This window comes from Cryptosporidium muris, genomic scaffold (assembly GCF_000006515.1).
Source record: "Cryptosporidium muris RN66 scf_1106632373451 genomic scaffold, whole genome shotgun sequence".
Lineage (NCBI taxonomy): Eukaryota > Apicomplexa > Conoidasida > Eucoccidiorida > Cryptosporidiidae > Cryptosporidium > Cryptosporidium muris.
In genome coordinates, this window is record NW_002196575.1 from 550,846 (window position 1) to 572,293 (window position 21,448).

The 21,448-nt window shown below is 30.9% G+C and overlaps 11 protein-coding genes across 11 annotated transcripts, besides 12 other annotated features; 5 read left to right on the plus strand and 6 right to left on the minus strand.

Moving 5' to 3' along the window:
- Positions 1-285: 285 nt before the first annotated feature.
- CMU_034940 (zinc finger, C2H2 type domain-containing protein) lies at positions 286-1,101 on the plus strand (the record flags this gene model as incomplete). Its single annotated transcript, XM_002141421.1, has 3 exons — positions 286-459; positions 522-750; positions 824-1,101. The coding sequence occupies 3 exons, from the start codon at positions 286-288 to the stop codon at positions 1,099-1,101; spliced, it is 681 nt and encodes a 226-aa protein (XP_002141457.1).
- Positions 763-810: a sequence feature (AT_rich).
- A 167-nt stretch (positions 1,102-1,268) lies between the features above and the next one.
- Positions 1,269-1,326: a sequence feature (AT_rich).
- A 99-nt stretch (positions 1,327-1,425) lies between these two features.
- Positions 1,426-1,447: a sequence feature (AT_rich).
- A 396-nt stretch (positions 1,448-1,843) lies between these two features.
- Positions 1,844-1,932: a sequence feature (AT_rich).
- A 42-nt stretch (positions 1,933-1,974) lies between these two features.
- Positions 1,975-2,026: a sequence feature (AT_rich).
- A 68-nt stretch (positions 2,027-2,094) lies between these two features.
- Positions 2,095-2,130: a sequence feature (AT_rich).
- An 18-nt stretch (positions 2,131-2,148) lies between these two features.
- Positions 2,149-2,211: a sequence feature (AT_rich).
- Positions 2,212-2,235: 24 nt separating this feature from the next.
- Positions 2,236-2,323: a sequence feature (AT_rich).
- Positions 2,324-2,607: 284 nt separating this feature from the next.
- Positions 2,608-2,681: a sequence feature (AT_rich).
- A 67-nt stretch (positions 2,682-2,748) lies between these two features.
- Positions 2,749-2,776: a sequence feature (AT_rich).
- Positions 2,777-2,817: 41 nt separating this feature from the next.
- CMU_034950 (oxidoreductase, short chain dehydrogenase/reductase family protein) lies at positions 2,818-3,921 on the minus strand (the record flags this gene model as incomplete). The annotated part of the gene is made up of 1 exon (XM_002141422.1): positions 2,818-3,921. One exon carries the CDS (start codon positions 3,919-3,921, stop codon positions 2,818-2,820), a length of 1,104 nt encoding a protein of 367 aa, XP_002141458.1.
- A 168-nt stretch (positions 3,922-4,089) lies between these two features.
- Positions 4,090-5,529, plus strand: CMU_034960 (ubiquitin carboxyl-terminal hydrolase family protein; the record flags this gene model as incomplete). The annotated part of the gene is made up of 1 exon (XM_002141423.1): positions 4,090-5,529. One exon carries the CDS (start codon positions 4,090-4,092, stop codon positions 5,527-5,529), a length of 1,440 nt encoding a protein of 479 aa, XP_002141459.1.
- Positions 5,530-5,666: 137 nt separating this feature from the next.
- CMU_034970 (40S ribosomal protein S21, putative) lies at positions 5,667-6,018 on the minus strand (the record flags this gene model as incomplete). Its single annotated transcript, XM_002141424.1, has 2 exons — positions 5,667-5,909; positions 6,013-6,018. 2 exons carry the CDS (start codon positions 6,016-6,018, stop codon positions 5,667-5,669), a joined length of 249 nt encoding a protein of 82 aa, XP_002141460.1.
- A 218-nt stretch (positions 6,019-6,236) lies between these two features.
- Positions 6,237-6,269: a sequence feature (AT_rich).
- Positions 6,270-6,402: 133 nt separating this feature from the next.
- Positions 6,403-6,425: a sequence feature (AT_rich).
- On the minus strand, positions 6,423-7,463 carry CMU_034980 (apurinic endonuclease family protein; the record flags this gene model as incomplete). Its single annotated transcript, XM_002141425.1, has 1 exon — positions 6,423-7,463. The coding sequence occupies one exon, from the start codon at positions 7,461-7,463 to the stop codon at positions 6,423-6,425; it is 1,041 nt and encodes a 346-aa protein (XP_002141461.1).
- A 115-nt stretch (positions 7,464-7,578) lies between these two features.
- Positions 7,579-7,953, plus strand: CMU_034990 (TPR repeat-containing protein; the record flags this gene model as incomplete). The annotated part of the gene is made up of 1 exon (XM_002141426.1): positions 7,579-7,953. One exon carries the CDS (start codon positions 7,579-7,581, stop codon positions 7,951-7,953), a length of 375 nt encoding a protein of 124 aa, XP_002141462.1.
- A 1,034-nt stretch (positions 7,954-8,987) lies between these two features.
- On the minus strand, positions 8,988-10,895 carry CMU_035000 (oxysterol-binding protein, putative; the record flags this gene model as incomplete). The annotated part of the gene is made up of 1 exon (XM_002141427.1): positions 8,988-10,895. The coding sequence occupies one exon, from the start codon at positions 10,893-10,895 to the stop codon at positions 8,988-8,990; it is 1,908 nt and encodes a 635-aa protein (XP_002141463.1).
- An 848-nt stretch (positions 10,896-11,743) lies between these two features.
- CMU_035010 (transitional endoplasmic reticulum ATPase protein, putative) lies at positions 11,744-14,926 on the minus strand. Its single transcript, XM_002141428.1, has one exon. The coding sequence runs from the start codon at positions 14,880-14,882 to the stop codon at positions 12,474-12,476; it is 2,409 nt and encodes an 802-aa protein (XP_002141464.1). The 5' UTR covers positions 14,883-14,926; the 3' UTR covers positions 11,744-12,473.
- A 229-nt stretch (positions 14,927-15,155) lies between these two features.
- Positions 15,156-16,334, plus strand: CMU_035020 (josephin family protein; the record flags this gene model as incomplete). Its single annotated transcript, XM_002141429.1, has 1 exon — positions 15,156-16,334. One exon carries the CDS (start codon positions 15,156-15,158, stop codon positions 16,332-16,334), a length of 1,179 nt encoding a protein of 392 aa, XP_002141465.1.
- A 202-nt stretch (positions 16,335-16,536) lies between these two features.
- On the plus strand, positions 16,537-18,417 carry CMU_035030 (RNA recognition motif. family protein; the record flags this gene model as incomplete). Its single annotated transcript, XM_002141430.1, has 1 exon — positions 16,537-18,417. One exon carries the CDS (start codon positions 16,537-16,539, stop codon positions 18,415-18,417), a length of 1,881 nt encoding a protein of 626 aa, XP_002141466.1.
- Positions 18,418-18,708: 291 nt separating this feature from the next.
- CMU_035040 (Noc2 family protein) lies at positions 18,709-21,444 on the minus strand (the record flags this gene model as incomplete). The annotated part of the gene is made up of 1 exon (XM_002141431.1): positions 18,709-21,444. The coding sequence occupies exon 1, from the start codon at positions 21,280-21,282 to the stop codon at positions 18,709-18,711; it is 2,574 nt and encodes an 857-aa protein (XP_002141467.1). The 5' UTR covers positions 21,283-21,444.
- Between the last annotated feature and the right edge of the window lie 4 nt (positions 21,445-21,448).

Here is a 21,448-nt window from a genome sequence, read left to right on the forward strand (position 1 = left end):
ATTATCAGATGTCGTTATGAGTATACTTAATATAAGATAATCTTAAAAAAAGTTTGCAATTTAAATCACAACTATAAACATCAAACCCCATGTATTGTATTCTAAATATATTTATAATGTAGGTATACTGGTTTTATACTAAGCTACTCAAAAAAAAAGAAAAAAAAAATTTCTGTCACACAGCAAAGGTGCAGTAAATTATAATGGCGCCTATGCGGGTCAAATATAGACTTATTTTTAGAAAAAACTACGGAGAATTTTATCTATCTATACTGATTTCTTATAATGGGAAGAAAAAAAAGGAGAGGAATGGAAACTAAACCATTCTGCTATTACTGTAATCGTGAATTTAGTGATGAAAAAGTTCTTATACAACACCAAAAGGCAAAACATTTGAAATGTCTCCATTGCAACAGGAAACTTGATACTGCAACAGGATTAACTGTTCATATGTTACAGGTAAGCCAAACTAATTTGCCACTTTAAATAATATGTGGATTTGTATTTTCTACTATAATTAGGTTCATAAAGAGACTCTTTCAAAGGTTCCAAACGCTATAGCTGGCCGTGATAATCCTGAATTGGTAATATATGGTATGAATGGTGTTCCTTTGGAGCTTATAAGTGAAAAACAAAAAAAGCTTAGTGTAGAACATGGAATAAGACAAACAAGGATGGATCATAATCCACATGGTAACAAAACATTGGCACTATTACATAATATAGCTCAAGAATTTATTTCTGAGAACAGTAAGTTGTAACATATTTATTTAATATTCATATTAATATATATAGTATTTATTTATTTTACCAAATACTTCAGACTTGGGAAATATAATAGTTCCTGGAATGTATGGAGGTGCGGGATTTGTTTTAGGAGCAATGCCTGCATTTCCAGGGCAAGCTCCAATTGCAGGTGTTATGCTTCCTTCTGAATTCCCTAAAACAGGTGGTAAATTAGCTGCACATATGATCTATACTGATAGTGAGATATCACCAGAAGAAAATAGAGCTGCGAATTTGTTTAATTATATTATAATAAGTAAACATCAACCAATTAATATTACTATTACTTCTAATAGAATAGTATCTGAGTTATAAATTGGAGAATAGATATAATATTTCTATATTTTATTAGGTTATAAGGTATTTTATAAATTTGTACTTGTTCTTACTAACATATAACGTAGCTGATACCTTTAATATAGTCTTGCACTATTACTTTATATATTCTTATCAAAAATTTGACCCCATAGTAATGTGAAAAGTATAAAATTTATTAATTTTTGGAAATATTTTGATTATTAATAATATAAATATATATTACTTAGGTTAATACATTATTCCATATAGTTAATATCATAATTCTTTAAGAGTAATAGAACTCTTTGTTTGTAATAATTAAAAAGTTGAAATTAACCTATGAATTAATTTTTTTTTTATAATACTTAGTCGTATACTTTACTTTGATTAGCTATTTTCTTTCAGTATGATAAGTTATATTCACCCAAAGTTATTTAATATTCAAGATTTTCGTGACTTGTAATAAAATTTGATTTCTTACTAATATATCAAAACTATGTTATATGTTAATTGAAAGTGGCCTTGTAAAAGTGTTCGTTAAATTAGTCAAAAGTTTATATATAGAGCTAATTAAAGTTTTAAATAATGAAATATTCACGATTTTTTTTTAGTATTCATCTATTTAATCCATTACTTAAATATGATCTTTAATTAGATACAATGTAAATAGTTGGTATTCTCAACCCACTTTAAGTTCCATATATATGAAATATAAAGTTCTAAATAAATATCAAAAGATTCTGTTAAAACAGTTGTGATCATATAATAGTATTTTTATTTTATTCAAAAAAAAAGAATACTTATTACATAAAAACTAAAATTATTATCATGAATTTTAGTAATATAAAAGAGGAGAATCACAATATTATTTTATTACATACTGTATTCCTGAAATATAACTATTTTTAAATAATCAATTTAGTATATTTACAATATATTAATAGGGATAACTTAAATCCAAGTTTCCTAGATTTCTGTAGTTCGAAATATTTATTTATGTTCTTTAATAGCTATTTAAATTAAAATATAACTTTTATACATATTTTAGCATTAATAAAACGTCACATTTTATCTAATAAAATATATCAAAACTATAAAATATTTGAAGTTATTTTCAATAATTATAATGTAAGGTAATCTGCATTAACTTAGTATATATATATCAATATATTACAATATATATTAGAAATGAAATAACTTATTATAGTCAATATTATTAAAATTAGTCAAAATAAAAAAAGAACTGACTAAAGATATATTACTTTGGAATATATATGTATTTAATAAATATTAAGCATATGTTTGCAATATATTTAGGAACTTTTCAATTAGTCTCAGAATTCTTATATTTTATATAGTTAATAGATTTTCAATAGATTTAATATACAAGATCTTAGTTTTATGAATTATTATTATTTTATGTCTAATAATATTCACAATAATAATAACCTAAAAAAAGTAGTCAAGCATTAAATTTTATATTTAGATTAAAAACGTTTTTAAACAAGTACTATTATTTTTAGCTTTTAATAATTTAATATTAGCTTTAGTAGATTTATATTAATTTATAAATTCATATTGAAATAACAATTTAAAATGATTTTTGAGCAATAATTATACAAAATGTTTGAGTCAAACAGGGGTTGAATCAAATTACACTTTGAGATTATAATATAAAATTTCAAAAATATTTGAAAGGATTATGAATAATATAAATATGAAATAATGGCAAATTTAAATATTAGTCATAGATAATTTTTGGATCTCCCATGTTTGTTTTGTAAAACTTTTAGCCATAAAACTCATCATTAATGAACTGAAACTTGGTGAATAGTAAGTTAAATACATAAAAATAAGTTCAGGTGGTTTAGCTATCCAGGCTTCTTCAATTCTATTACTTACAGCTCTGATAATCAATTCAGAGCATCTACTAGATTTCAACCCTTTCTGTTTTTTGTATTCCAAATTTATAGACTTTTCAGAGATGTAAATTGCACGTTTATCAATATCTGTTTGAATATAGCCTGGAAATAGATTTGTAATAACTATATTTGGTTTATCATAAATACTTAAATTTTCATTATTGTTTTCCTTTAAATACAACTTAGAATATTCTTCCCAATTTAAACTAGATAGTTCATATTTCAATGAGTCGAAATACCCTAAACAAGCTCGTTTACTTGCTCCATAGGCACATCGACCAGGAAGAGCTACATAACCTTGAATACTATTAGTATTTACTAAATGACCTGACTTTTGGGGTATAAAACATTTGAGTAGCACCTTTTTTGCTAATTTCATACATCCAAGTCCATTAACACTCAATATCTCGTAATCACTCTCAAAATCTTCAAGTATACTTTTTTGACGTAAACCTGCATTGTTAAATAGGATATCTATTTTACCCTTCCAGTTCTTTGCATATATCACTTTATTATCAATTTGAGTTAAATCGCCTAAATCCATTAGTAATATTTGTATATTTTCTTCAGTAAATTGGTATTCAGTGATTAAATGGTCCTTCAAAGATTTTAAAGGTTCAATATTACGAGCAGATAAGATAAGATATATTTCTTTCTTATAAGTTAGAGATATTCTAGCTAGATCTAATACAATTGCCTTACCAATTCCAGAAGATGGACCTGTGATCCATATAACTTTATTAAAAAAGTATTCCGGGTTTGTTTGACATTTTATACATCCCAACACAAAGTCAGAATCTTTAGAGATCAGAGATACTATAAGGGACCATATTATCGGTATAATAGCCAAAAATAAAGAAAATAAGGCACTAATTAAATAGGTTATCCCAAAAAGCACTTGTGTGAAGTTTATCATCTTATTTAAAATCAGATTCAAAGACTTGTTTAGATAGTATTAAAAGCCCTTTCTAAAGGAGATTCTACAGCTATTGTGCATCTTTAAGCGCCAGTTATAGCGCGCTAAAAACAAAGATGGTATATTCTCTGAGTAAAATTGTGCAATAGCATCTACACATCTGGGAAAATGAGAGATTCCATTAAAGTTGTTGTAAAGTGGAATTCATCAATATTCAATGATATTGAACTTTCATTAGTTGATTCTGTTGAAGTATTTAAGCACCAGTTATGGACTTTGACTGGTGTTCCTCCTGAACGACAAAAATTAATGTCACCATGTGGCCTGCTGAAAGACAATTCCAATCTTTCAAAGTTAGGATTGAAAGATGGAGCCAAGATAATGTTAGTGGGAACATCTGAAGGCAATGAGTTGCGTGCTCCAACTAATCAAACTGTTTTCTTTGAAGATCTTACAGTAGAAGAGAGAGCCAAAATTTTACATCAGGAACAAATAATGCCATTACCTGTAGGGTTAGCAAATCTTGGAAACACTTGTTATTTGAATTCCATAATTCATATGTTGAGAAGTGTTCCAAACTTTTTGGAACAATTAAAAAATAGCAACTTTCTACAGTATTCAAGTACAGATACCCAAAGATTTCTTGATACACTAAGGTCTCTAATGATTGAAATGGATGGAAGTTCAGAGAGTGTTATACCAACTCATTTTATAGACTTGTTTCGTAGACAGTTTCCTCAATTTAGCACACGATCAGGACCCTTGGGAGTTTACCAGCAACAGGATGCTGAGGAAGTTTTGGGATGTTTAATTACTCTATTAAACAACGAACTTACGAGTAAAGATTCTAATGGACTGACTTTTAAGGATTTATTTAGGTTTAGTATTGTGAGTAGGTTAAAGAATGTTGAAGTAGAGTCTGAAGGAGAAATAAAAAATGAAGATCATTATAAACTTGTGTGTCACATGGGAACTCAGCTAAGTCCTGTTGATCATTTGGCCCAGGGTATTCGAGTATCCATGGATGAAACAATTGAAAAGTTCTCGGCTTCACTTGGATCTAATTCTATTTATCACAAATTATCGGAGATTAATTCACTTCCTCACTATTTAATTGTTCACCTAGTTCGTTTTGAGTGGAAGAAATCCAGTGAAATTGCTAGGACAGAAGCAACTAGAGCTAAAGTTTGTCGTAAAATTCAATTTTCTCAAATTCTAGATCTTTTTGAATTCTGTAGTCCTGAACTTAAACAATCCCTTAAAGTAAGTCGTGATATATTCGATAGTAGGGGAGAAACATTACAGAGGGAAATAGCTGAATCCAATACTAATGTAAATATTGCTGAATATCCAACTGGTTTTTATGAATTAGAATGCACTGTAACTCATCAAGGGCGTACAGCAGATAGTGGACACTATGTTGCTTGGAGACATTGTTATGATGATCCAGAATATCTAATAAAATTTGATGATGACAAAGTGACCAAAGTAAGAGTAAAAGATACAGATCTTTCAGGTGGAAGATCTGACTACCATATTGCAGTACTACTACTATACAAAAGGAAGACAATAAAGGTTTCAAAAGAGGAGATTAACTCTTCGAATTAGTTACTTTGTAATAGTTCTAAACATCGTATGAAATTACTTGACTGCATACAGAAATACAGTTAATTCAAAATATTAGTATTTTAAGGAATTTATCTAAATACCTAGATGTTGTCAAAATCTTAAGAAGTCCTATTTAGCTATCTTGAGAAACTCAAAAGTTGTTTTTCATGAAACAAACGGTTTAAACATCCATCACTTTCTCCACGTTGTCGCACTGCTCCAGAAATAGCAAAACTCACTACTTGACCTGTAGCTACACCTTCATCATCAACAACAGCAACATCAATCTGTACAGCACCATGTTCTTTTGCTGCAATTAGACGCTTTGTTGCTGAACATTTGCGTGGGATATATAAGTCAACGATCTTACCCTCAATATTCTAAATAAGCCACAAAAGGGATATTAGTAATTCAAATAAAATAAAAGTGGACTTAGCTACAAACTATTGTAGATGCTAAGATTTCATCTGAGAGTAAACATACCTGCATAATCGTGTCGAAAAGAAAAGAAAACCAAGTGACCTTTCTTCCTCAAGAGAAATACCGGCAAAGAGCTACGAGACAGACAGTTACTTTTCTTATAATATCGTCTCGTCTCAAATACCACATGCGCCACAGTCGCAACAAACTGATAATTAGGTACTTTACATGAACTAGTTCAACATACAGTTTTTAGATTGTAAATAATAATGGACATATACTTAGTGAAAATATTAACATATTAAATATATAATAATTTACTAGGATAATAACGTGACCTATTAATATACTTGTGATCTTTTTTAAGGTTTGTCCCATAAACAAACCAAAGTATACTACCTATAATAATTTTAAAATATAGCTCTTCCAAACTCAATTTCTGCACTCCAAATCTTTTTTATTAATTATATTATTTACTTAGAAATTTCTACAAGGTCATATAGCATTGATATTTCTTTCTTGTATATCTTCTCATCATTATTAACATCAGGTGTTTCCAATATTAAGGGAATATTATTAAACCTATGATCATTCATTATGAATTCAAAGCACTCCATGCCAATATTCCCTAGCCCGAGATTTTCGTGTCTATCAAGACCACTTCCGAGTTGACCTTTAGAATCATTCAAATGCATTGCACAAAGATATTCCATTCCAACTGTTTCCTCAAAATCTTTCATTACAGAATCAAAGCTGTCTTTAGTGCGTACATCATAGCCTGCAGCAAAAAGATGACAGGTATCTAAACAAACACCAACTCGTTTCTTGTCTTTAACTAATTCAATGATGTCTGATAATTCCTTAAATTTATATCCTACGCATTTAGGTTCTGCACAATTTTCTAAGACTGTTATTACAAAGTCAGTTCTGCTATGAGCTTCATTAATGCAATCAGAAATATATTTAATACTTTCTTTTTTTGAACACTTTCCAACAGTAGATCCAGGGTGAAAGTTGTACATTCTAATCCCAAGAGATTCACATCTTTGCAATTCATCTACAAACGCTGAAAACATTCTCGATCGTTTTTCTTCATCTGGATTTCCTAAATTAATCAAGTATGATCCATGGGGTAAACAAAATTTTCCATAGTCAATATTGTAAATTTTACAATTCTCCCTAAACTTGTCTATAGTGCTTTTTTGTAAAGGGGGGGCATTCCAAGATCGAGATGACTTTAAAAATAGAGCAAGCGATTGACCAGCAATTTTCACCATATTCTCTATACTTTTATCAGCTCCCCCTGCAGCACTTACGTGTGCCCCAACATATTTTAGACATTTTGAAGCTAAGTTACGGTGGGCTTCTATTGAATGATCTGTGTCAGTATTAGTCTCTTGGCATCTAGTTTTCTTTACAGTTGCCTTTCCCTTATTATTAGAAATAAATATATCAGTTATTAATAACTGGCTTTCTGGTTCTCGCTTTATATTTTTGGGTGAACACTTAGTCATCTTAGTTATAAATTATCTAGTTGGTAAAAAGCTCTAATTTTCAGTATCTCTTAAAAAAGAAAACAAATACGCGCTTGATGCATATTCCTTTAATTTATTGGATTTGAAGAAGAAGATGTTCAAGATTCAGCTGTTACAGAAAAGTTTTAAAAATCCTCATCATTTTATTAAAAATATAAGGCAGACATTTTTAACCAATATATTACATAAGTGTTACCAAGCTCCTAATACTCAACGACAAAAACTCAGGCATCGTTGTTGTAACACAGGTCTGAAAGAGCTAGACATTATATTTAAGAATTTTTCTGATAATTACCTGGACGAACTTTCATGTATTCAACTAAAAGAGTTTGATCTATTACTACGAAATGAAACTTTAGATCTCTATGATTGGTTAACAGGCAAGCGTTCTACGCCTTCTGAGATTAAGAATCTTACAACTTGGAATTTGTTGACTTACAAAACAAATAATAATTCTATTATATCTTAATTTCAACAAACCAGATTATCTTCCAAATAATATTAATTAGGCCTTTATTATATCTGGAAATATTTAAAAGGAGACTTTAATACACAGCTGACTAAATTTTACTTTTGTGTAAGAGTAGAAAAAGAAAAAAAAAGCATTGTAAGTTAATATACAAACTACTGAGTTAATGATTAGTCTCTTTATATAAGATTTCGTTTCAAAATTTAATAAATATAACGTTTTAAAAACAAAAGTACTGTATCCCATAAAGTTCCATAAATAGCAAACCATCCCAACTTGTATAGGGTAAAGAACTTCCTTGTTAAGAAAATATAACAATTCAAGTCAATTTGAGTAGCGAAATTTAGTAGTTTAGAAAATAAATCAGAGTTCTGCCTAGGAAAATAAAAGGTTGTGAAATAAACAAAGTATAGTAGATATGATATATTAAACAATTACATTCCATAGTCCCAAATGATTTTGAAATCCAATTAGCTTTCAGTAGAACAGAAATATGTCTGAGATTTAAATAAAGCTAAGGTCTTTCTTTTTTTTTTTTTAGAAGAGTTTATTCCTTGCTATTTATATATTCAATAATGACCATTGCTAAATTAATACTTAAGAAATAGTAAGGATTATGTTAAATGATAATTAGAAGTATAATTCCAACATAACTAACATATTGTAGTGTCTTGATGACTAAAACTTGGAAACCCCCCAAATAATATCAGTTATTTACTGATCCATTAAATATTTGAAATGTATATCTAAATTTGTAGGAATTTAGTCATATTAATAAAATATTTATCCCAGAAAATAATATGAAATATAATAATCTAAAGATTGGCATTAAGAATTTCATGATATATTTTATGATCTAATGGTGAAAATTACTTAGGAAATACTTCATTTTAATTATAATAAACTCACTTAATAATTCTCCAATTAATGACAATCACTCTTTGCCTTCTATAATTTGTAAGTTTCAATTCATATTTTTGTAAAATTTAAGACCTGTATGTGTTTTCTATTTGTTTTTTTTCTTTTTTTTTTTGTTAATTGCCTAAATGAAAAATGTCAACTTCTTCAATAGCTCGGAAGCTGCTATTTTCTTTTATATCCCAATATTCTCCTACAAAATTCCACTCAAATTCCATGAGATCACCTGATAAAGATGAAGATATCCTACTAGATTGATTTTCAAATTTACTTCTTGTTAGAAGTTTATCCCTAGTAAACCACTGAGGTTTTGCAGAATTCCCTGTTCGTTCTCGTTTTCGTTGCTCATCTTCAAGCTTAGATTTTATAAGTTGAGCCCCATCAATATCACCATTCTCATATAAGCGTTGATCTGGTCTAAATCGGCTATCTGTTCGTGGGATATTAGCTCCACAATTCGGGTCGTAATCTGGTGTAATTTCATTAAGCTCTAGTGCCATATATGTAAAGTAATAATTGGCAGAATTTTTATTTCCATTAGGTTGAGGATTGCATTTCCAAACTGTCTTTGATAAAACCGAAGGGATACTTGGTGATGTTAAGGATGCCCTTTTTATCAATGAACGACTTTCAGATTTTGCATTACCACTTCGTGTTCTATCTAAATTCTCAGGGTAAGTCTTCAAATTTGTAAGCTTTATTTCCGAATCTGTTAATCCATCTATAGCATAAATACGATGATTCTCTTCATTGTATACAGAACCAGCAACAATATTTCGCCTCTTACTTGTTGCATCAGCATTTCTAGACCATAAATAAATTCCACTAGTATCTGTCATAAAAGATACCTTGCCTATACAAGTATTTTGATCACACTCAACAATAGTATCACCAACCCATTCTAACCAAGTACTTCCAAATATTATATTATGAGCAATACATTTTGGTCTTCTCCAATGGTAAGTCTCAATTCCATCGCATGTTTTTAAAGATAGGTGGATTAGACCCTGAGGTTGAATAGTCAAGCTATTTGGACCAAATGACATCTCAGACCAGACAGTTCCCCAATATTTCCAATCTTTATTGTTGGATTCTGCATGATAGGCTGCAATTGGTGGATGATGAACTACTTGCTCAGCAATATATCGGAAACCTCTGTGAGTTAACTCATATGTTTCACCTAATATAGGATTAAAAGGCTTTGATAAACGTTGAAATGATGATGAAAAGGCAGTAGATGCAAATACAGTGACATATGCCATCCTTTCAGTACAACTTTTACTCTTGCTAGCTATCTCCAACAAATAATGATATTCTAAATCTTCAGCTAGACGTTGAATAAATGACAGGGGCTCATTTAAACAAATAGGCATTGAAATACGGGATAGATCTTTACCAAATACTTGTCGCATCATAGAAAGAAGTGAAAATCTTGCAGTGCTCTTTGGCACTGGTAGAAACTTGCGTCTTTCTATAGCTTGTTTAGGATATTCTGGAGTTATTCCACACTTCTTATCATTATCTTTTACACTTCTTCTCTCTTTTTCATTTAGTCCATCAGTACTTTTGGATTCATATTCAGTCACTTTTGTACTTGCTAAGTTTTTAAAATCTCTTTCAAGATCCACTTCATTTCCAAAAGTACTCATAAAGCTATCTTCACTAGATAGTTTATTACAAGGTGTGGATGGCATGGAATCTATACAATTTGGGCTGTTATTTCCACTATTTATATCTCCCTTTACTAAATGTGAAGGAATCTTTGAACAAACTGACCTAGCAGTTAATAACACAGATTTAGACCTTCTTGGGGTATCTTTATACAATATATTCTGTTCTAAACCAGAAAACTTTCTATTTATTTGAGATTCCTCTATTAAAGGTGTTGTTCCTTGTAGAAATCTATATAAGATTTGATCCTCAGTATCAGTGGAGATCTTGAAACCTTCACAATTTACTAAAGCCTTTTTAGATTTTAAATCCTTTTTCTTTTTAAATGAAATTTTCCTGCGTATTAAATTCATAGGCAGGATATTTTTTCAGATTGTCACTCCAGGGATTACTAGTAGTAAAATTCAGTCACACGTTGCTAGTGCACACTCATAAAAAAATTCTCAGCTGAATTCCTTTCTAATCTTAGACTTTGATATTCTAGTTATTATATTTCAAAGGTGTGGAAGTATAATAAATTCATACAATCTCTAAAGTTTAAAGTTATTTATGACCCAACCTGTAGAAATTTGTAAGAGCGGGTTGTAAAATGATGCCACGTAGAAATTTAGTTTTAGAATTTATCCTGAAATATTCTATGTTATTGCTCCAAATATTTTATCAGATACAATAATTACTAAATCAAAAAAAAGTTACTTGTAAATTCTATAAAAGGAGTTTTTCTTTTATTATTAGAAATCTAATTATTTTCAAGGTGGAAAATAGTGGGTTATTATTGTTCCCCTAATCCTTAAATACTTTAGGTCCCAAATTGTATTCTCATTTATCTTTAGATACTGGGTATACCCAATAAGATCCTATTTTATAAATTTGAGGGAAATTTTAAAAGATCTAAGTTAATGTTTGTGGTATAGAGATTCCCTGTTAACTTGCATAAGTGTTTATAAATGAATAAAGCGGGTGAATTGTGCGTTGTTAGGGTGGATAAGCTTAGTGTGAATTTACTGAATGTAGATTTCATTAGTTACAAATAATATTCCTTATACTTCAAACAAAATCTGACAATAAATAAGTCATATAACTATAATTCTAGTTATTAGATAGCTATAAAAGAACTTGAGTATATTTATAATAAAGTAAATTAGTGATTATACAGAGAGGTTTCCTTAAAGTGTAGATAATTTAGAAACATAAAACTTACAGAATAAGACAAAAGTTAGGACTCCACTAATTCGGCTAATATTGCGCAAACAAATTATTTACACCTTTTAGGATATGTCAACATCCAAAATTTCACTAATATTAATGATCTTGTGCAATAGAATGAAGTAGCAGGTTATGTAGGTTATTTTTGAGATCACCTATTTATTAAATATATAGAGAATTTAAGAATTTAAAATTCCATATTTAATTAGCTATACTCATTTAATCAATCAGAGAAAGCCCAAAATATACTAGAATATTAGCAGCTCAATTGACCTTGATGCAAGCTAGCCGACCATTTTACCATGTTTCTTAAATCATCAGCAACTTTCTTAAATCAACGAATTTCTAATATCTTTGTAATTAAACTACTACTTAAAAAAATCCAAAATATTTTCACTTCCAAAAAGAAAAAGTTAACCTAACAATCTTAAATACTTCACATAGTTTCTTAGCAAATTTTCTATTATATGTGGTATCCCAAAAGTTGAGATTATTATTGATTTAAGTTAAAATTAGGAATAAATACAAGAAATAAAGACAGAAAATAATTGATGATTAATATGATGGAATTCTAAAAATAAAAATAAAACATTATATCTTGGAAATAAGAGAATCTTATGTATTTCTTGGATAGCTAATATTTATTTCTGATTATATCCCTTAACACTCCACAAGTTTCGTCTCCTGTGCACTTTATTTGATTTCGGTTTACATTAAATATGTATTTATGAATATAGATCGTTATCATCATCAATTGGCACTGAGAATTGCGTGTGAGTACTATCAGGCCAATCAACAGTGACACCTTCTCCACCAGACTGAGTAACATAAACAGGATCAAATTTCATCCTAAATTGATCATACTTCGCAAGATCAGCAATGCTTACAGATCTCCTAGCACCAGCAAACGCTTCTTCAAAATGTTTCCTACCAATTTCATATACAAACTCTTCATCCTCAACTGCCATAGCATCTTCACCGGCCGACTTTCTAAGTTCTTCTGCAGAAATTGCGTCTCTAATAGCTGCCTTTGCGGCTCTCTGACACAGCTCAGCTAAATCTGCACCTGAAAAACCTTCTGTCTTCTGAGCAAGGAATGATATTGGTACATTTTTCGATATTGGAGATTTTCGTAAAATTGCCTGTAATACAGATATCCTAGCTGGTAAATCTGGTAGTGGAATATATATCAATTGATCTAATCTTCCAGGACGTAGCAAGGCTTCATCCAAGATCTCAGGTCTATTAGTAGCACCAATAAAGAATAAGTTTTTTTTAACACCTACACCATCAATTTCTGTTAAGAGCTGATTCATAACTCTATCTCCAGCTCCTCCTGCATCTCCAATACTATTTCCTCTCTGGGTACCAATACTATCAAGTTCATCAAAGAACAAGACACATGGAGCAGCTGCACGAGCTTTATCAAAAACCTCACGTACATTTGCCTCACTCTCACCAAACCATAATGTTAATAATTCAGGACCTTTAACAGATATAAAATTTGCAGAACACTCCGATGCTACTGCCTTAGCTAACAGTGTTTTACCACAACCAGGAGGGCCATAAAACAAAACCCCACGAGAAGGACTCATCCCAAACTTTTCAAACTTCTCAGGATGTTCAATTGGATACAATATCATTTCTTGCAAATTTCTCTTAACATCCTCTAGACCACCAATATCATCCCACTTCACATTTGGAACTTCCACAACAGTTTCACGTAATGATGAAGGATTGCATACACCTAAGGCTGTATTAAAATGATCTTGGCTAACAGCCATTGAATCCAAAATAGTTGCATCGATATTATCATCTTCCATATCTATGATATCCATTTTCTCACGAATACAACATAAAGCAGCTTCTGTACAGAGTTGAGCTAAATCAGCACCAACAAATCCGTGAGTATTAGCTGCAATATCATCTAATTTTACATCTTTGGCCAACTTCATATTCCTCGTATGGATTCGGATAATTTCCAAACGTCCATTGTCATCAGGAACTCCAATATCAATCTCACGATCAAAACGACCAAAACGACGTAAGGCTGCATCAATTGAATTGGGACGATTTGTAGCTGCTATGACAACTACTTGACCTCTTCCCTTTAAACCATCCATCAAGGTTAATAGCTGTGACACTACACGCCTTTCAACCTCACCATGGGTTTTCTCACGTTTTGGAGCAATAGAATCTATCTCATCTATAAAAATTATAGCTGGAGAATTTTTCTCTGCCTCCTCAAAAGCTCTCCTAAGATTTCCTTCAGCCTCACCAGCCATTTTAGACATTACTTCAGGACCATTAATAAGGAAGAAAAAGGCCCCTGTCTCATTTGCTACAGCTCTTGCAATAAGAGTCTTCCCAGATCCTGGAGGACCATATAATAAAACCCCACGGGGAGGTTTAACACCCAAAGTCTTAAATAATCCTGGGTGACGTAAAGGCAATTCAATCATCTCACGGATTTGAGCCATCTGCTTTCTACAACCTCCAATGTCATCATAACCAATATCATCCAAACGCTCTTCATCTTCACGTTTAATTGGATCCCCCTCACAATGAATAATAGTGTCAGGAGCTACAATACAATAATCTTCTGGATCCACACCAACAACTTTAAATTCTAAAGCTCTGAATCCACTTCTAACTAGAAACACGTCTCCCTTCTTAACAGGACGATAAGCCTCTAAAAAATAGGGCTTCAAGTATGTATCGAAAAGATTTCCTGTAATACCCTCCAAGCAATCATCAAAAGGTAAAACATGGATCCTCTTACCATAAGGAACATCTCCACATTCTAATACAGATATTGTATCACCTAGTCGAACTCTCAAATTCTTCCTAACAACTTTATTCATGCGGATCTTCCCTTCATCTAAATCAGGATCTACTAACACAATGCAGATCGTATCTCTACGCTTTTTACCTCTTAAAAGTACTGTATCACCTCTGAATAGTTTCAATTGTTCCATTTTCTGTGGACTTAGACATACCACTGAATTGTCATCATTTATTGCATCATCTACAACCAACCTATTTGGTGCACGCCTCTTCTCAACTGTCTCGGATTTTACAGTAGGCATAGATTCTTCTTTCAATTGATTATGACTCTCTTCTTCAATATTCATATTTAAGATCAATTTCCAAAATCTTCTTTTTCACGCTTCTCCCTGACTAACTTCTACTTTATATTCGTGGGGTTACTTCAATTTAAGCCCACAAAGATATTTAGCGCCCATATTGGCGGCTATTTTCCTAAGTTTCTTAAAAATATAATTACTTAAGTTTAATTTTCCAATAACTAATATTATCCTGGGTATTCCAGAGACTTCAAAAGAAATTAAATAATAACATAACATTATCAATTAGTATGTGGAGTTTTGAAAATTGACAACTGAAATATGGATGAGGCAGCTAAAAGTAACTTTCCAGCGATAGTTTATTGGGAAAAACAAGGCATGGATAGAATGTGTGCTTTACATTGTATTAATAGTCTGTTACAAGGTCCCTTCGTAGATGAAATGTTTCTTTCAAACATTGCTCATGAAATTGATGAGCTAGAAAGTAAACTACTAAAGTCTAGAAGTTACTATGCTTCTGAGAATGTGGCAGATGATGGCTTCTTCTCGATCATGGTACTTCAAGAATGTTTGCAACGCTTTGGTTACATATGTCTACCAGCAGCTAATCCTGAAGTCCAATATGATGTAATATGCCCTTCTCTATCTTGTGGTTATATTATTAATACTTCTGAACACTGGTTCTGTGTAAGATCTGTAGGAGGTATTTGGTTTAATTTGGATAGTCTTAAAGCAGCTCCAATTAAGATGGAATATACTTCAGTTACTCAATTTTTACAAAATTATGTATTTTCTGGGAAGAGTGTATTTGTAGTTAAAAATAAGTCAAATCAAAATAGCTTCTTAAAGGAACCAGATCCCTTTATCAGACCAATTGCTGACAAAACAAAGCAATTTTATCTTTCAAAGCAAGAAATTGAATTACTACATAGAAATAAAGTTGCTGAGAATGATAGAAATTTAAATTTAGCACTAGATCAAACTTTAGACTCAAGGAGTTTTCTTTATAACACTCCTAATCAAATTACTAAGCACAATTGGCCAACATCTGGAGGTAATACTCTATCTTCCAATATAAATTTTGAATCTGCTCAACTTTCACAATATACCAATGAAGATGACGATCTTAAAAAGGCTCTATTTCAATCATCAATTGATTTTGCAGCATCAATATCACTCCCTCAAGAACCAGACTTAGTACAATCAGATATATTTCAAATTAGGGTCAAACTTAAGGATGGTTCCTCTGTATCTCGCAGATTTCTCCCTGATCAGAGCATACATATTCTCTTTTTGTGGCTTGATAAGGAGTTAGCTTTGAAAGGTCAACTTCCACAAACACAATACTCACTTATTTGTAAATATCCATCTATAAAGATCACTAGATTACAAGGTGAATATATAGAAGTTTATAGATCTGAGTCTCAGATTACTGAAACTATTGCAGATTTTAGTGAAACAGGCCTTGAACCAACAAGTGTTTTACTGTTATGCAACTAAGTTGACTTTTTTCTTTTATTTGAGATTCCACTGTCAAGTTATTGAAATATATATAAAAGATCTTTTTATGGCGGAACCCGCCCAATATAACGAGACTGTTAGGTCCATAGGCAGGAATATTATTTTTCTTCTATGTTGTTTGTTATAAATTGAATGGAATTGTTTTTCTATGTTTATGTCTTGTTGTGTATAACTGTATCGAATGGATTGTGAATGGAAATATCTGAAAGCATCGTTTAAGTTTGAACAACTGCTCATATTAAATTGTGAATTGTGGTGTGTACAGCAGCCTCCTAATAAATTATCTCAAAGTTCTTTAAGTAGTACCTTGTATCCTATATCTCGAAGGGATTCTTTTGATGAAGTACGTATATCAATGGAAGATGGGAAGAATTTACAATTTATAATTCATGTCTCCTGGGTATCTATTGATATTTGTTCTCTTTCAATTTTAAATGAAAATGGTTTTTTAGCTATTTTAGAGACAAAATCTCTATCTCCAAACTATCTTTTATATTGTAAGCCTTGGATTGAATCTAACAATATGAATGGGAAACTGAATGATTTGCCAATATTTAATCTTAGTCAAATTCACATTTTACTTGGATCTCTATTGTACTGTTGTAATTATCTGGATGAATGTTGCTGCTCAGAAATGGATAAGAGAATGAATGTGACACTTATTGGGTGGAATATTCTAAAAATCCAGAAATTACTTGGTATAGATGATTTTGATCGAATGTATCCCAATATGAAGTATTGTCCTAATAGCCTAAGATCAAAGCTTATTGGTGCTATAGATATGGATAAATTTATCAAAATTAATTTCTATAATTTCTATCCTAAAAATTTAGATGCTGATTTGGAGATATTTCCGAAAATTTGCCGTGTAGCAGTAAATTTGGGAATAATAAGGGATACTACTTTATCCAATGATGATTCTGGATCACTTAAAACAAGCAGACTTTGCTGCAGATTAATTGCAAAGATTGTTTTACTACTTATAAAGGAACCTTATAATGTTAATTTTTCTTTACAGAATACATTAGATTTAACTAGAGTAGACTGCAATTTGGCAAATCATGTATCTGCTATATCTAATATTATAACACGGCCCGTTATTCGCCTTAGAGGCTTACCTTGGAAAACAAATATAGGAGATATTGCACTTTTCTTAAGTCCAGTTTGTAATGTGCCTTTTAAGAATATAATTATGTCATATGGTAGTGATAATAGAATGTCAGGAGAAGCTTATGTAGTGCTATCTTCTAAGGATGATATGAAGGTATGCATTTCACAATTACATGGAAATAGGATGGGAAAACGTTGGATTGAGGTATTACCATCATCTTATGGAGATTTCTTGGAGTGCAAGAAGAGTAATGAAATTTTTCAAAAATTATCTGATAAAATTCGCTTTTTATCTAATCCATTGTTAGATCAGGATTCTGAATATGTAAATAGACCTGTACTACGCCTTAGAGGACTTCCCTGGTCTACAACGGAATTTGAAATTGTACAATTTTTCGAAACTGCAGGTGTTAGGAATATTTCAGTAGATAATGTTTTTCTAGGGTACACCACAAATTCACGACCTTCTGGGGAAGCCTGTGTAGTTTTGCCTGAATGGTGTAACCTCAACGAGGTACAAAGAGTTCTCAATAGACGAGTAATAGGAAAGCGATATATAGAAGTCTTTATCTCTTCTTATCAGGAGGTCCATTCTTTTAAAAAATCAGCTATGTCTCTTAATAAAGGTAAATCTCGACACATTCAACGAAACTTTGATACTCTAAGGGTAAAGGGTTTACATTTCTGTAATACTGAGGCTGATTTTGTATCTTTTTTTGGTGGATGTCAAGTTACCGCAATTGTTCCTATTACTTCTGGAATATCTAGTACAAAGCAATTTGGTCAATTTTATATAAAATTTGCAACTCATGAAGATGCATATAAAGCTCTTAAAAGCAAGAATTTTGTTCTTATTGAAGATCAGTATGTTGAATTATTTCCTGCTAAAGAGGAAGAATTTAGAAATGCAGTTAATTCTATTTGCAGCCAACGCTTAAATAAGACATACTGAATTTTGATTTCAATAATTTTGGATTGTAAGAATTGGTAATATGGTAACCTTAGTTTATTATATCGGATATTCACTTTCTGCTATTAATAAAGTGCACTTTTATTCCCATCATAATATTAAATTATCTAGGTATTTCGAGATTTAGTATTATTGTATATGGTTTCTTCAGATATCTAAGCAATGGAGAGCTTACTTTTAAAATTCCTAAGTACAAATTAACAATAGTTTTTACTTTTTTTGTGAATATTAAATGGAAACTTTTAAAGGATTTTTTAGCTATATATCTATGTGCTAATTCTCATCTGAGCTAAAATATAAATACTCTACTGTGTCATCGCATTGGAAATTCGTTTTTAAGATAGATATTGGGTTATTGTTATCCAAACTGAATTGATTATATTCACTTTTAAACTTTGAAGTGGAAATTGGTTGATCATCTTTTATTACAGGACAGTTGTCTCCTCCAATAGATGATGAGGAGAGTTTCGAAAATTGTTGATTTTGAATTACACTTGTATCTTGAGTGAACATTGATTTTTTATTGAAATTTAGTGTTATGTTTATAGGTACTACACAGTCTTGTGTTTGGGAGGTAATAGTCTCAAGAGATTTATCAATAGAACCCCTTATTTTTTGCTTTAGCTTCTTGAGTTGTCTTGGTCCCATATATTTTAAATCTTGGACTGATTTGCCGACTTTGTTTAATTCGGCTAACAGAGTCTTCATTTCTATATCTTCATTTCCAATAGTAATTGGAAGTGACTTAGTCTTAGTTGTAAATATTTCAATTCTCTTAATAATAGATAATGCTCTTTGACTAGATAAAGTCTCGAAATGTCTAATAAGAGGATTGTCTCCATAATCAAAAACTTCAAAGCTAAGTGAGCTGGAATCCAAGAATTGTTTACTAGATGCATTTGAATAGTAATTAATATCTGTATTTAAAGATAGTTGTATACGCTTACTGCGAATTACTTCACAAGTCTCTTCAGTTACTAAAACAAGCTGCTTTGCATTCTTTAAAGATTCTTCACCCCAATGTCTACTTTGATTTTTAATTAATTTCCTTAAATTACTCAAAATTAGGAATGAAAATTCAGGGAAAGCTGGGTTAAGAGCTACTGTAGTTAAATAGTAGGTCAATATGTAGATCCAATATTCTTGAACCTCATGAATGACTTGTTCATACTTCTGTTGGTTCGAAGATATTTTGAACTCGAATTCTACACAATATGGTTTATTGGATGTTTTTAAAGCTGAAGAACTAGGTTTACTTTTTCTAGCTTGCTTTAATATATCCTTTTTAAATGTAGAGCGTGTTTGAATTGAACTTTTAGCTAGAACTTGGTGTAGTTCAAGTAAAGTATTGAATAAAGGAATAAAGGTTTTAGAATTCTTTGAAAGTTCAACAAGTCCCATACAGCAGTGTAAACAAAATGGTAGGAATGTAATTGACATTGTTTTAATTTTAATTGTTGCGGCAAGTAATGTTGTTAAGGGATATACTAAGGGATTTAAGTCTGCAATCTGTCCAATTGCTTTTATCCAAATTCTTGAATAGAAGATAAACTTCCAGTTGTAAACATTAGGAATAGTTTCCTCTACCAGCTTTTTCTTTGGCTTCTTCTCTAGTTTTTTCATACGAGATAACTTTAGAAATAAAATTCTTATCGAAAGACCTAGATGTCTTATGCTAGAATAGGCAAAACGATAGACTTGATTAACATCCGAATTGCATAGAAGAATAACGAAGTCTTCTATTGCTTGATTAACAGCCTTGAAATTCTTCCAAGACACCCCTCTAAGTGTCGTAATTCCTATAACTCTATATAATGACATAAGGAATTGTTCATGCCTTGCAATAGCAATGGTTTGAGCTTCTTTTTCCTCATATATTCGAAAACCTCTTCTGTGCTGTTTAAACTCAAATTCTGAAAATTGAGTATTCTGGAGTAAATAATTAATCGACTTTAGCACAGTAAAGCTCTCTGATCTTAATACCAAGTGTTTATTCATAGTCCAAATGCGTGATAGAATATTTGTAAAGTTTAGAGTTTGATTTTTGTTGGGTAAGAGCCATCTTAGCAAGCTGAACTTGGATAGTTCATGTAATATTTTTGATATCAAATCAATATTAATTTCAGGATTTACACACTGTTTCAAAATTAGGGAATATGTATCTTGCCAAAATATGCGATTTAGACCTTCAACACGTCTCCACCTAGCAAGTTTATGTACTGCTATATTTTGTAATTCATTATTAAAATGAGTTTCAGAAGTTTTTACAGTTTTAGAAGCATGATATAAAAGTAAATCAGCTATATTTGACATAATTACTTCAATAACCTCTACCATCAATTCAGGATCTTCTATTTGAAAGTTACTTGTTACCTGTTTAGATTCTAACTTAAATTTCTCTTGTATCTTATTGGTCTGTACTGCATCTTCTAACCTTCTTTTTTTTGACTTAAATTTCTTCTCTGAGGGAAGTTCTCCTTTAGTCTTATTAAATTCATTATTGCTTGAATTATTTTCACTTTCCCATTCTTCATATTTCGTTATAGTATTCAAGTTAGCTACAGACCTAAAACATGAAATCAGTACTGAAAAGCCATGAAATAACTTTTTTGATAGAGCATCTGCTTTAATAATCTCAAACCTATCTTTTGAAAGTATTATTGTCCTATTATTTTCATTTAAATCCTTATCTATATCATGCTCTTCACCCTGCTCTTCCTCAAAAGTAGGATTAAGTAACTCTTTATGGTTTTCCTCCAAATATTTGTGAAACTCAGGATCTAATTCCTTTAACTGTTCTAACTCATAGAGATGTCTGCCAAAATCATCAACTATCTCTTTATCCATGACTAAAATTAAAATATTCAGTTGTAGAAGTGTCAGATAGAGACAAAATAACGCGCCACAATAGGTGCAAGCGATTTTAAACAACGGTGCGTATAACTCTTAAATTAGTTTAGTGGAAATTAGAAAAAGCACTGAAAGTTAGTTCCTATGATATATGTAAATATTC